A 12698-nucleotide genomic window follows, 5' to 3' on the forward strand; every position below is an offset into this window, starting at 1 on the left:
ACTATCTTGATGTTATTTCTGGTGTGCCACAGGGATCGGTTCTGGGGCCAACTATGTTTCTTGTATATATTAACGACTTGTATACATGTATGGAACAAGGGGTTACAATAAGGCATTTTGCGGATGACTGCGTCATATACACACCTGTCAAAACAGTCGATGAACAGACAAAGCTTAACAAGTCTCTACAAAACATCGCAAAAAATGGGGCAGGCAAATTAACACACACAAAACTATGTGTATGACTGTAACACGTAAAAAATAGCCCGTAAATTTCACATTTAAATTAGATGATATTTCGTTGGAACGAGTAGACTCAGTCAAATATCTAGGTGGCACAATGACAAGATCGTTGAAATCTGACGTACATATCAATAACGTTTGCGCACACGCGTTCAAACTCCGATTTTTACGAAGAAAGCTAGCGACAGCCCCTCACCTCGGTGAAATTGACTGCTTATAAACGCCTGGTTAGGCCGATATTAGAATACGGCAGCATAGTATAGAAACCGCCTCAAAAATATTTAAACTTGGCGTTAGAAAGGGTCCAAATCAGGGCGCTCTGATTCATATACACAAATTATTCAAGGTATGACAGCGTAACTGCGCTTCGCACACAAGCAGGAATACCAACACTTGCTGGTCGGAGGAGGTTGGCCTGTTTGAAGTTCCTTTATCTTCTTTACCATGACCTGATAAACTTAACAAAATCCGATTACTTGGTGCTCCCCGGACGTCACTACAGTCGAACTAACCATGATAAATGCATTAGACAATTATTTTCGCGTTGTAGAACACTAAAATACTCTTTTTTTTTCCTTCCACAATAGAGCTGTGGAATTCCCTCCCAAGTAACAATATTTGCTCAAAATCTGTACACTCATTCATGTCAGCACTTGAATTGCACCTCGAGTCATTATCGGAATGAAGAACGCATTGTGGTCGTCTTGGATGAGCATTCCTCAAAAATTTATCAATGCCATATTGCCCTGCCCCAACTTCTTCCACACGTGCCGGTGTCGATGCATTCTTTCCTACTGACGTAATAGTTCAGCGGAAATCCGCTAGGTGGAGATAAGTAATTAAAGGGAAACTGAGACATCCACCCAAATGTAGCAATTGCTACAATGGAAACCCAACCGGGTTCCTCGAAAGAAAGCCTCGCAGTTGAAGAAAAATTCGTCGTGGTCCGGGACTCGAACCCGGGACTACCGCCTTTCCGGGGCAGCCGCTCTACCATCTGAGCTAACCAGGCGGCTAGCAGATGGCAGGGCGAAGTCGAATTTGTCGACAACTCGAAGCAAAGGCAAGTGTATGACGTAATAGTTCAGCGGAAATCTGCTAAGTGGAGATAGGTAATTAAAGGAAAACTGAGACATCCACCCAAATGTAGCAATTGCTACAATGGAAACCCAACCGGGTTCGTCGAAACCGGCTGCCCCGGAAAGGCGGTGGTCCCGGGTTCGAGTCCCGGACCAGGACAAATTTTTCTTCAACTGCGAGGCTTTCTTTCGAGGAACCCGGTGCAACGTATCTTGAAAGCGATCTGCAACACGGCTCCTACATTTGTATGCGTGGTGCTTTCGCCGCTCAGTTTCCGTTGAAGCGATAGACCGCATGAACCTTCGATCGATGCTGCTGGCGCGCTTGCTCACGCCAGCGTTTTGACAGCGGTTGTATGCGGTCTCACAAACAACGCGCAGAACTGTTGTCGACGGCGGCGGCGTTTTGCCCGTGTTCGCAACGAGCGCGCATGGCGTTGGGGACGTGTTTAGGAAGAACGTGCCAACCTTTGCCATACAGCCTATGGCGGTGTACCGTAGCGACCATAAGGCCATGGTTCCTGTGGTCACTAAATAAATGAAAACCACCGGATCATATTGTTACGATGGGGTGCGTTTATTTAAAGATGAATCGATGAAAAGGAGCAAAGGGTTGCCGCGCCGACACCAAGCCGCTCCAAAGACAAGCGCACTTCGTTCTCCTCTTCTGTCCTTCCGTAGCTTTTGCGTAACAATATATTTTTCTCATTCTTTATTAGTTTAAATAACCAATTACACCATCACACCTTAATAATCATAATTGGACATACATAATTTCCACCATAGTACAGTTTGGCTGGTCTTCTATCTCCAACCCAGTCGAAGGCTGACAGTTTTTATTTATTTTTGTATTTGAGATCCAAATTTTGGGCGGAGGTGTTAAATAAATGTGCCTTTTATCAGAAACAATTCTACCTTCATAACTGCTGATGCCGACGACCCAACGGAACTTGAACTCCGGGCGATATGGTGGGCAGTAGAACGGGTCTCAAGCAGCACGCAGGCAAAACACATAATATATGCACTGACTCCCAATATGCGCTGCATGCTTGCAAGTCTCGCCACACAGCCTCATCAGAAGTACTCCTAGTCAAGCAGGCCTTCAGGCGTGCGGAGGCTCGCGGGGTCACTGCAACACTTCATTGGATGCCTGGTCACCAGCGCATCGAGGAAAATGAGAGAGTCCATGAGGCGGCGCGCGCCCTTCTTTCCAACCGCCTCGTCTCCCAGGATCCTTCAGAGACCCTCAGCACCTGCAGAAGTAGCACGACAAAAGGACCACCGTATGACCCAGCCAGAGCTCTGACAGTAGTAGCCAACCGATTTAAGAGGGAACTGCGTGCAGGTGTCCCGCCAGACCCAAACCCACTTCCCGTGGGTCTTCCCAGGTCGGGGCAGGTGCTGCTGCATAGGCTCCGTTCCGGCTTCGTTCTCACACCGAACGTGCTGGAGTGGTGGCGGCAGTACAGGCCACCCCGGCAGAGACGCCCTCCTTTCCCTTCTCCTGACTCCCTTCCGCCACAGGAACCTGGCCCCTCGGCAGCCTCTGAGGACCAAGAAGCACCCCAGGAGCCACACAGGTGCCCTGACTGTGGCGTGGCCACGCGACCATCCACAGCCCATTTGTTATTGGAGTGCGAGCGCTACGCTAAGCAGTGGGACCGCCACCAGAGGGTGGTGCAAGTGTCGTCCTACGAGGAGTGGATTAAGCCGGCAACTGGATTAGAGGATTCCGACAGGGCCATTCTGACTCGCTCTTGGGTTTCGCCAAGGACGCGCAGCTTCTAAGGCGGCTCCGAATACTCCTCCCCTCTCCCCTTCCTATCCCACATAATAGGCCTTCGAGCCCATCCTTCAATAAATACATTTTTATCATCATCAGAAACAAAAATATATGACCGTGAAATTTTGCACACCAATTGCACATGATGTGGCTTTAATCCGAACCTAAAAAATTGGGTTCCTAGATTCATCTCACAAGAAAAAAATATCGCCCTCACTGTTGCATACTGTAAGAGATATTTTCCTGTTATTTTTTTAAGCGTCAGCTTTACCACCCTACTTGAGCCGAATTTTGTCGTCGCCAGCAATTTGACCTTCATTTGACCGCAGCTAAGCCGTAGCTTTGGCAACGCATCGCGTTACTCGCCTCGCCGAGCTCCGCCGGCGTCTGACCGACGTCTGACCACCCCGCAAGCGGCGTCTCAGCACCCCGCGTATATCGCCCGGCGAGCTGCTTCACTGAAGAGGATCCGGAATGCCAAGCGCGCGAAGCTAGCATCGGAGACTGAGGAAGAGCGAGCCCTTCGGCTCGCAAAACGCTTAGACTTGTCGGCTTATTATTTATACCTGGCTTAACGATGAGTGTATACCCAAGTATAGTAAATATAGCTAAATCAAAAGTTAACCAAGTGAAACCAAGACTTAACCAGGCTAAACCAAGCTTTCGCTTTGCATATCCAGGGTAATAGCTGAGCTAAACCGCAGCCATTTTTTCAGAATTCTAACTCAGACATTTTTTCAAAGGTTTAGGTTCATGCTATATTGAAGGGACTTCAGTATAATCTGAGAAATTATCAGCGTAATCGGTCGGGTAGTTTTCCAGAAAAGGTAGATCAAGGTTCGAAAAATTTCTAAAAAGTTATGTTGAGGAACACGCAATTTTATGTTTATTTTTAAATACCAGGAGGCGTAGTCTTTGGCGCCATTTTTCAATGGCTTTGAGCGCTCCTGCGTGCTCGCCACTGCACGATCTTTCTCTGCACAGTGTGTATTATTTTTAGTAACCAAATAAAAAAAATTGTTTGGTCGTTTACCTTACCGTACACCCTTAATTAAGTTATTGCTGTAGAAGTGGCAATCTGCACAATACGAGGACCGAATTTTGTTTTCGGACAGATAAAACAAATTATGACGTTTAGACACTAAACCGCATTTCGAGGTTTGCCCTGAATACAGAAAACTGACAGCTTTTCTCTTATGAGCCTCTCGTATGCAGGAAGCACAGCCTTCGCCCGAGCACTGGTGAAAATTGTAGAACGAACTGCTGCCTGTTATGCCCGGGCTCGCGTGTACTTTCATTAGGAAAGCTCACGGTTTTGTCGTAACATGTGTCTGTGAGCCTCAGGGGCCCCAAGCAGCGTGCCTTCTTTTAGTTATTTATTTTCAATAAAGTTTTTACTCACTCACTCACCTGTCGAACATAATAGGAAACACGAAGTCCCTACAGCCGCCATACCTAGACTAGAATCATTTTTCGCCGTCGTCTGGTTGGGAAAACGCCGCGTTTCTTTAGACATGAAAAGAGAATATAAAAGTGTAACCTTGCAATCAAAATGTAACAAATAATACTCTAATAAAAAAGTTATATTTTGACCTGCACCTTAGAAAAATGCGTGTGTACTACACGAATGTAACCACCTCCATAATACTGACTGCCATTGGTATTGTATTATTAACTGAAATTGAAATCAGTGTTCTTATTATGGGTATAATTATTTCTCAAAAATAATATCCCAATCTACGTATTGATTGAAACACAAATATAGAATAGAAAGTGTAGACAGTATAAAATATCTAATGGAATTCTTTCCATAAATATGGTGTTGTACGGTAGGTTTATTTTATCAGGGTTTCCGAGAAAGCGTGCGACTTTTGAAATTGTACAACGTGACTAAGCGCTTGCGCGCACTTGGCATAATAGTAGTTTTGCATTTTGAGGATTCACATTTATCAGGTCAACGTTCCAGCCGGTTTCATCTAATTCCCAATACATGTCTCGCAGTTCAAATTATCAGTTTTTTCTCTGTTTGTTCTTTTACAGACGGCTAATTGCATGTTCGGTCAGGAAGAGGCCATCTTTGTGAGTTTGATATTCCTATTTATTCTACCTCTATTTTACGAATGTGTTGAAGATATGTCAATGAACGTTTTTCACGGGGACCATGCATTCACTAATTTTGTCATGAAGTGATGATACGACACATTTACCTTAGAGTGGTTGCACTTCTCTAAGGTAATGATACACTTACATTAGAGTGCTTGCACTTACCCGCCGAGGTGGCTCAGTCAGCTAAGGCGTTGCGCTGCTGAGCACGAGATCACGGGATCGAATCCCGGCCGCGGCGGCCGCATTTCGATGGAGGCGAAATGCAAAAACGCCCGTGTACTTGCGTTGTAGTGCACGTTAAAGAACCCCAGGTGGTCAAAATTAAACCGGAGCCCTCCACTACGGCGTGCCTCATAATCAGGACTGGCTTTGGCACGTAAAACCCCACAAAGAAGAAGAGTGGTTGCACTTATTTGGCCGTGGCGTCCCTCTTGAAGCAAGTCTCCAGTGCTATTGAAATGGAAATAATTTCTGGATAAACGCGCAACGCGCTCATGCTACTCCACTGTTTTGCCTCAGAGTGCTTAGGAATTATAAGTGTACAACAGAGAATGCCTCTTTGCGAACGAACCGTCGTAGAACCCGCCCTTGACTGAACTGTCTCGTCTCTATGGTTGAGCTTCATGGAGTCACCATCATCAACATAAGCCTATATTTATGTTCACTGGAGGACGAAGGCCTCTCCCTGCGATCTCCAATTAACCATGTCTTGCGCCAGCTGATTCCAACTTGCGCGTACGAATTTCCGAACTTCATCACCTCACCTAGTTTTCTGCCCTCCTCTACTGCGCTTCCCTTCTCTTGGTATCCATTCTGTAACTCTAATGGTCCACCGGATATCCATCCTACGCATTACAGGGCTGCTCAGCACTATTTTCCCCTCTTAATGTCAACTAGAATATCGGTTATCCCTGTTTGCGCTCTGATCCACACCACTCTCTTCCTGTCTCTTAACGTTAGGCCTAACAATTCTCGTTCCGTGGCTCTTTGTGCGGTTCTTAACTTGTTCTCGAGCTTCTTTGTTAACCTCCAAGTATCTGCCCCATATGTTAGCACCGGTAGAATGCAATGATTGTACAATTCTCTTTTCAACGACAGTGGTAAGCTCCCAGTCAGGATTTGGTAATGCCTGTCGTATACACTTATACCCGATCTTATTCTTTTGTAATATATTTGTCATGATCATGGTCCCCTGTGAATAATTTACCTAGATAAACGTACTCCTTTACAGACTCTAGAGGCTGACTGGCGACCATGAATTTTTGTTTCCTTGCCAGACTATTGAACATTACCTTTGTCTTTTGCGTATTAATCTTCAAGCCTACTCTTACACTTCTTCCGTTATGGTCCTCAATCATTTGTTGTAACTTGTCCCCATTGTTGCTGAATTGGACAATGTCATCTACAAACCGAAGGTTGCTGAGATATTCGCCGTTGATCATCATCATCTTCATCATCATGTTTTTTTTTTCACCAATGGATACACGAGGTGAAAAGGGGGGAGCCGGAAAAAAATCCGAAATTTCTTCGGCTTGACAAAGCTCCGGTCTCCCAGACAGGCGTGGTAGCGGCTGGTGTATCAATACAATCACGCATAAAGTGTTGATATAAGGGTATTTTAAGCACAAGTACATGCAGATACTTTCATGTTATTATATAGAATTACACTACTTACAATACAGTTGTGTAAAATAACTCCCAGTATACAATTACAATCTGTCATCTTGCATATTACTATTTGACACAAACTCAATCGCATATAACATAAGAATGCAAAAGCTATATATATATTGTTACGGGAAGGAAGAAACGTACTGGTTTTACAGACGGGTTTTAATGGCTACGCAGAGAAGCGAAAACCCAGAATCTTCTTTGTCGTCTCCCAGGGCACCAACCATGTCTTCTTCTTTCCACCTTACGCACTGTGACATTACCCCCGTCAGAAGAAGCACCTTACTGGTGCGACTCACTGGTTCCAAAAAGGAACGGTTTGAGGCGGCTGACGTGGACGACGTCAGATAGAGGTGAAGGCACGGTAGCATCCAGAGGAGACACTTCATATGTGACAGGCGTCACCTGGCGGAGGATGCGATAAGGGCCGTAGTATCGCGAAAGGAGTTTCTCCGAAAGGCCGACACGTCGAGATGGAGACCAAACTAGCACAAGATCACCTGGTTCGTATTCGACATCGCGGTGGCACTGATCGTAACGGCACTTCTGACGTGTTTGGGAAGCAGAGAGACGAAGACGGGCAATCTGGCGTGCCTGGGTCGCTGCGGTTATAACATCACGAGCGTACTCCGTCGGCGAGTCGAGTGTGGTCGAAAGAAGAGTCTCGAAAGGCAAGGTCGGTTCACGGCCATATAGAAGGTAAAAGGGCGAATAACCAGCTGTGTCGTGGCGCGAGGAATTGTACGCAAACGTGACAAATGGTAAAGCAGTGTCCCAGTCGCGATGATCGGAGGAAACATACATCGCGAGCATGTCAGTTATTGTCCGGTTCAGGCGTTCAGTAAGACCGTTAGTTTGAGGATGGTAGGCTGTAGTAAGCTTGTGTTTAGTAGCACAGGATCGAAGTAAGTCGTCGATGACTTTGGCAAGAAAGTATCGCCCGCGATCGGTGAGAAGTTGACGAGGTGCGCCGTGGTGTAAGATAACGTCGTGAAGCAAGAAGTCAGCGACGTCTGTAGCGCAACTGGTGGGAAGGGCTCTTGTAATGGCATAGCGGGTGGTATAGTCCGTAGCGACGGCAATCCACTTATTTCCGTCGTTTGATATAGGGAATGGTCCGAGAAGATCAACGCCAACGCGAAAAAAAGGGTCGGTCGGTATATCCAGAGGCTGCAGCAGACCAGCGGGATGTACAGCAGGTCGTTTTCGGCGTTGACACGACTCACACGCGGCGACATAGCGACGGACGGAGCGGTTGAGACGGGGCCAGAAAAATCGTCGCCGAATTCGGTCATAGGTCCGAGAGACGCCAAGGTGTCCAGCAGTGGGAACGTCGTGCAGTTGCTGGAGTACAGTCTGCTGAAGATGAGACGGAATGACGATTAGCAGCTCGGGCCCGTCTGGGTGCATGTTGCGGCGATACAGGGTGTCATTTTGTAGTACGAACATGTGAAGGGATGGGTCAGACGGGTCAGAGAGCAGGCGTTCGATAAGCTGCCGTAACGATTCATCGCGTCGCTGTTCAGCCCCTATGTCTTTCAAGGCGGAAAGCGAGAGGACGCAGATCGGTGCGGCATCCACTAAATCGTTCGGTGCGTCGACGGGGTGACGAGACAGGCAGTCGGCGTCCTGATGTAAACGACCCGACTTGTAGACTACAGTGTATGTGTATTCCTGAAGGCGTAGGGCCCAGCGACCGAGGCGTCCGGTGGGATCCTTGAGGGAAGAAAGCCAACAAAGGGCGTGGTGATCGGTTATAACCGTAAATGGTCGACCATATATGTAAGGTCGGAACTTGCCCACAGCCCAAACGAGGGCGAGACATTCCCGCTCAGTAATCGAATAATTGCGCTCAGACGGGGAGAGGAGGCGGCTGGCGTAGGCGATAACGCGGTTGTGCCCACGTTGGCGTTGGGCTAAAATTGCGCCGATGCCGTATCCACTGGCGTCAGTGCGAATTTCTGTCGGAGCAGAAGCGTCAAAATGGGCGAGAACAGGTGGTGTGGTGAGTAGCGTGATGAGGCGCGAGAAAGAAGTCGCTTGTTCAGAGCCCCAGCAGAAAGGAACATCTTTCTTGAGGAGGTCAGTCAGGGGACGAGCAACATGCGCGAAATTTTGCACAAACCGGCGGAAGTAAGAACAAAGACCGATAAAGCTGCGAACATCTTTGGCAGAGGTCGGTACAGGGAAATTCTGCACTGCACGAACTTTAGCGGGATCGGGGCGAATGCCTGACGAATCGACGAGATGTCCGAGCATGGTTATTTGGCGGTGACCGAAATGGCACTTGGACGAGTTGAGCTGCAGGCCAGCGGCGCGAAAAACGGAAAGCACAGATGAAAGTCGTTCAAGATGGGCCGCAAAAGTTGGAGAGAATACGATGACGTCATCCAAGTAACACAAGCAGATGGACCATTTCAATCCACGCAAGAGCATGTCCATCATACGTTCAAAGGTCGCCGGGGCATTGCACAAGCCGAAAGGCATTACCCTAAACTGATAGAGGCCGTCAGGTGTAACGAATGCGGTCTTCTCACGGTCCATTTCATCCACGGCAATTTGCCAATATCCGGAGCGAAGGTCTATTGATGAAAAATAAGTGGCACCGTGAAGACAGTCCAGAGCATCGTCGATCCGTGGAAGCGGGTATACATCTTTCTTGGTGATCTGGTTTAGATGACGATAGTCCACGCAGAATCGCCAGCTGTTGTCCTTCTTTTTGACGAGCACAACAGGGGAAGCCCACGGACTGGAAGAGTGTTCAATAATCCCTTTGGCAAGCATTTTGTCAACTTCGCTCTGGATAACTTGTCGCTCAGAGGGCGACACCCGGTATGGGCGTCGGCGAACAGGTGCCGCATCGCCGGTATTTATACGATGCTTCACAACCGTAGTTTGACCCAAAGAGCGATCGTTCAGGTCGAAAATGTCGGCGAAGGACTCGAGGAGGTCATGGAGCTCTGCGGCGGATTGGGGGTCGAGGTCCGGCGCAATCATCTTTGCAATGTCGTCGGCCGGGGCAGATGCAGAAGGCGCAGAACGAGCACTGGTCGAAGATGTAGCAAGAGATAGTGCTGAAATATAGCACTCGTGGGACGGTGACAACGTGGCAAGTGACATCCCTCGAGGGTATACAGTACCTGAGGGCACTGGCCGAAATTGAGGATGGGAAGACAGGTCTGATTGGCCGCTACAGAAATGACGGTGTGTGGGAAGGAGACATTGTGGGAAAGCAGGACTGAAGTCGCGGGAGTGAGGACATAGTCTCCGTCTGGAACAGGTGGAGAGGCGAAAACGGTGATGCAGGTTGCTGCTTGGGGAAGAAGACGAATAAAATCCGCAGAACAAAGCTGAGTTGGGGCTTGAGCAGGAAGGTCAATGGAAAGGGGTAGGTCAAGTTGGACAACACCGGCTGAACAGTCAATCAGAGCAGAATGGGTGGTCAAAAAGTCGAGGCCGAGGATCACATCGTGGGGGCAGCGTTCGAGCACACTAAACAAAACGGACGTGTGGCGTCCGGCGACACTGACACGTGCAGCACACATTCCGAGCACAGCCGGAGTTCCACCGTCGGCGACCTGTAGCAGTCGAGTCGGAGCAGGAGTAAGGACTTTCTTCAGGCGCGTTCGAAGGTCAGCACTCATGATGGAAACTTGCGCTCCAGTGTCGATGAGTGCTGTAACAGGCAAACCATCCACATCCACGTCCAAAAGGTTCCGATCAGTAGGCAGGGTCAACAGAGGAATTTCAGGCCGGGGTGCTAGAGCAGCGTCACCTCCCGGAGCTGCTCCAGTCAGTTTCCCGTCGGAGAGCGGCGACGGTAAGCAGGGGACGGGGAACGACGCAGCTGGGGTGAACGGGAGCGGCTACTGTGCGGTGACGATGAGCGGTTAGTCGCAGTGACTCGGGCGTTGTCAGGTGCATCGTCGAACTCGGTTGGGGGCGCAGGCGGGCGAGGATTCAGTGGGGAGCGGCGGTAGGCGGGAAAGCTTGGTCGAGAGAGGGCCGGCCAGGAACTTCGGCAATGGCGAGAGATGTGGCCCACACGTCCACAATAGAAGCAGATGGGTCGGTCATCATGTGTGCGCCATTCGGCCGGGTTGCGATAGCTCGGGTAAGGACCGCTCTGGTTCCGGTAAACAGGGGCAGAGGCCGCAGACGAAGCGAAGTCAGGACGGTTGGCGGAGCAGATGGATTGCAGACCCACATTGGAAAGTTCTTGGCGAACGACCGATTGTATGAGGGACACGAGCGGCCGGGAATCGTCAAAGCACTGCGTCACTTGTGTGGCAGGAGACGCTGCTTCAATTTCTCGCCGGACTATACGTACGACGTTCTCGGAGGGAGTGGGCTCACGCGGAAGACAAAGGTCTTCACACGTCGATGAAGCAGCGGTGTTGGGTAGGCGCGTGAACTGCTGAACTATGCGGCGACTTTTCGCTTCTTCAAAGCGGCGACATTCGTTAATGATCTCATTGACTGTGTTGATGTTCTTATACACGAGAAGGTTAAACGCGTCGTCCGCTATGCCTTTTAAAACGTGACTGACCTTGTCTGCCTCTGTCATGTTCTTATCCACCTTGCGGCAAAGAGCCAAAACGTCCTGGATGTACGCCACGTAAGATTCAGTGGACGTCTGTGCACGGGTCCCAAGGTCCTTCTGAGCAGCACGTTGGCGGCCGATGGGCTTGCCGAACAAATCACGAAGCTTCTGTTTGCATTGCTCCCAACTGGTAATCTCTTCTTCATGTGTCTCGAACCAGACTCGTGCCGTTTTTTTGAGGTAGTATATTACGTTGGCCAGCATAAGCGTGTTATCCCACCTGTTGCTGGCGCAGACCCGTTCGTAATTTGCCAACCAGTCATCGACGTCAACGTTGTCAATCCCAGAAAACATGCCAGGGTCGCGGGGCTGGGTTAGGATGACCGTCGGTGGCGTCGACGGGGCCGCGGTTGAAGACTCCCCTTCGGATGACATGGCAGCCAGGTTACGTCCGCTGCGGAGCTCCGTCTTGCGCAAGTGAGTACCCAGCACCTCCACCAATAATGTTACGGGAAGGAAGAAACGTACTGGTTTTACAGACGGGTTTTAATGGCTACGCAGAGAAGCGAAAACCCAGAATCTTCTTTGTCGTCTCCCAGGGCACCAACCATGTCTTCTTCTTTCCACCTTACGCACTGTGACAATATATATATATATATATATATATATATATATATATACATACATACATACATACATACATACATACATACATACATACATACATACATACATACATACATACATACATACATACATACATACATACATACATACATACATACATACATACATACATACATACATACATACATACATACATATAACAAATTTCACAGAAGTATACAATAAACACAAGTTACTATCAGGAAACGTTCTTTTTTTAGAAATTATTTTACATGCAAATACATATGTGCATCTGTATTAAAAAATAGAAAAGGGAAATCTGCATATAAGGCTGCTGCTTTCGTGACATACACCTCGGCAACTTAGCCCAGGGCGTCATCACATCCTCTAAATTTAGAAACGCGAAGACGCCCTTTGCAGCATCCAGTTCACAACGCAAGCCCTGCCGCGCGGCCCGGGCACAATCGCTGCAGCGGAAACCTGGATTCTAGGCATCATAGTTACAAGTGTGAACGTATAAGCACAACAAGAGTACATCATAAGTTCCGCGGAACTGTTAGAGCATTTAACAATACACATCGATAAGAACAAATCCAATATTTTAGTGTTTTGTTTAGAGATAACACATCAACATTTTGTTGGTTCA

General features: G+C 48.3%; 1 protein-coding gene across 1 annotated transcript in view; it reads left to right on the forward strand.

The window, feature by feature from the left end:
- Positions 1–12698, forward strand: part of LOC119445351 (uncharacterized) — a 151600-nt gene that overhangs the window by 68644 nt on the left and 70258 nt on the right. The window contains exon 4 of the mRNA XM_037709661.2: positions 5146–5184. Coding sequence (XP_037565589.1) covers positions 5146–5184 — 39 coding nt within the window. The remainder of the gene's footprint in view (positions 1–5145; positions 5185–12698) is intronic.

The sequence above is a fragment of the Dermacentor silvarum genome, chromosome 3, assembly GCF_013339745.2.
Source record: "Dermacentor silvarum isolate Dsil-2018 chromosome 3, BIME_Dsil_1.4, whole genome shotgun sequence".
Taxonomy (NCBI): Eukaryota; Metazoa; Arthropoda; class Arachnida; order Ixodida; family Ixodidae; genus Dermacentor; species Dermacentor silvarum.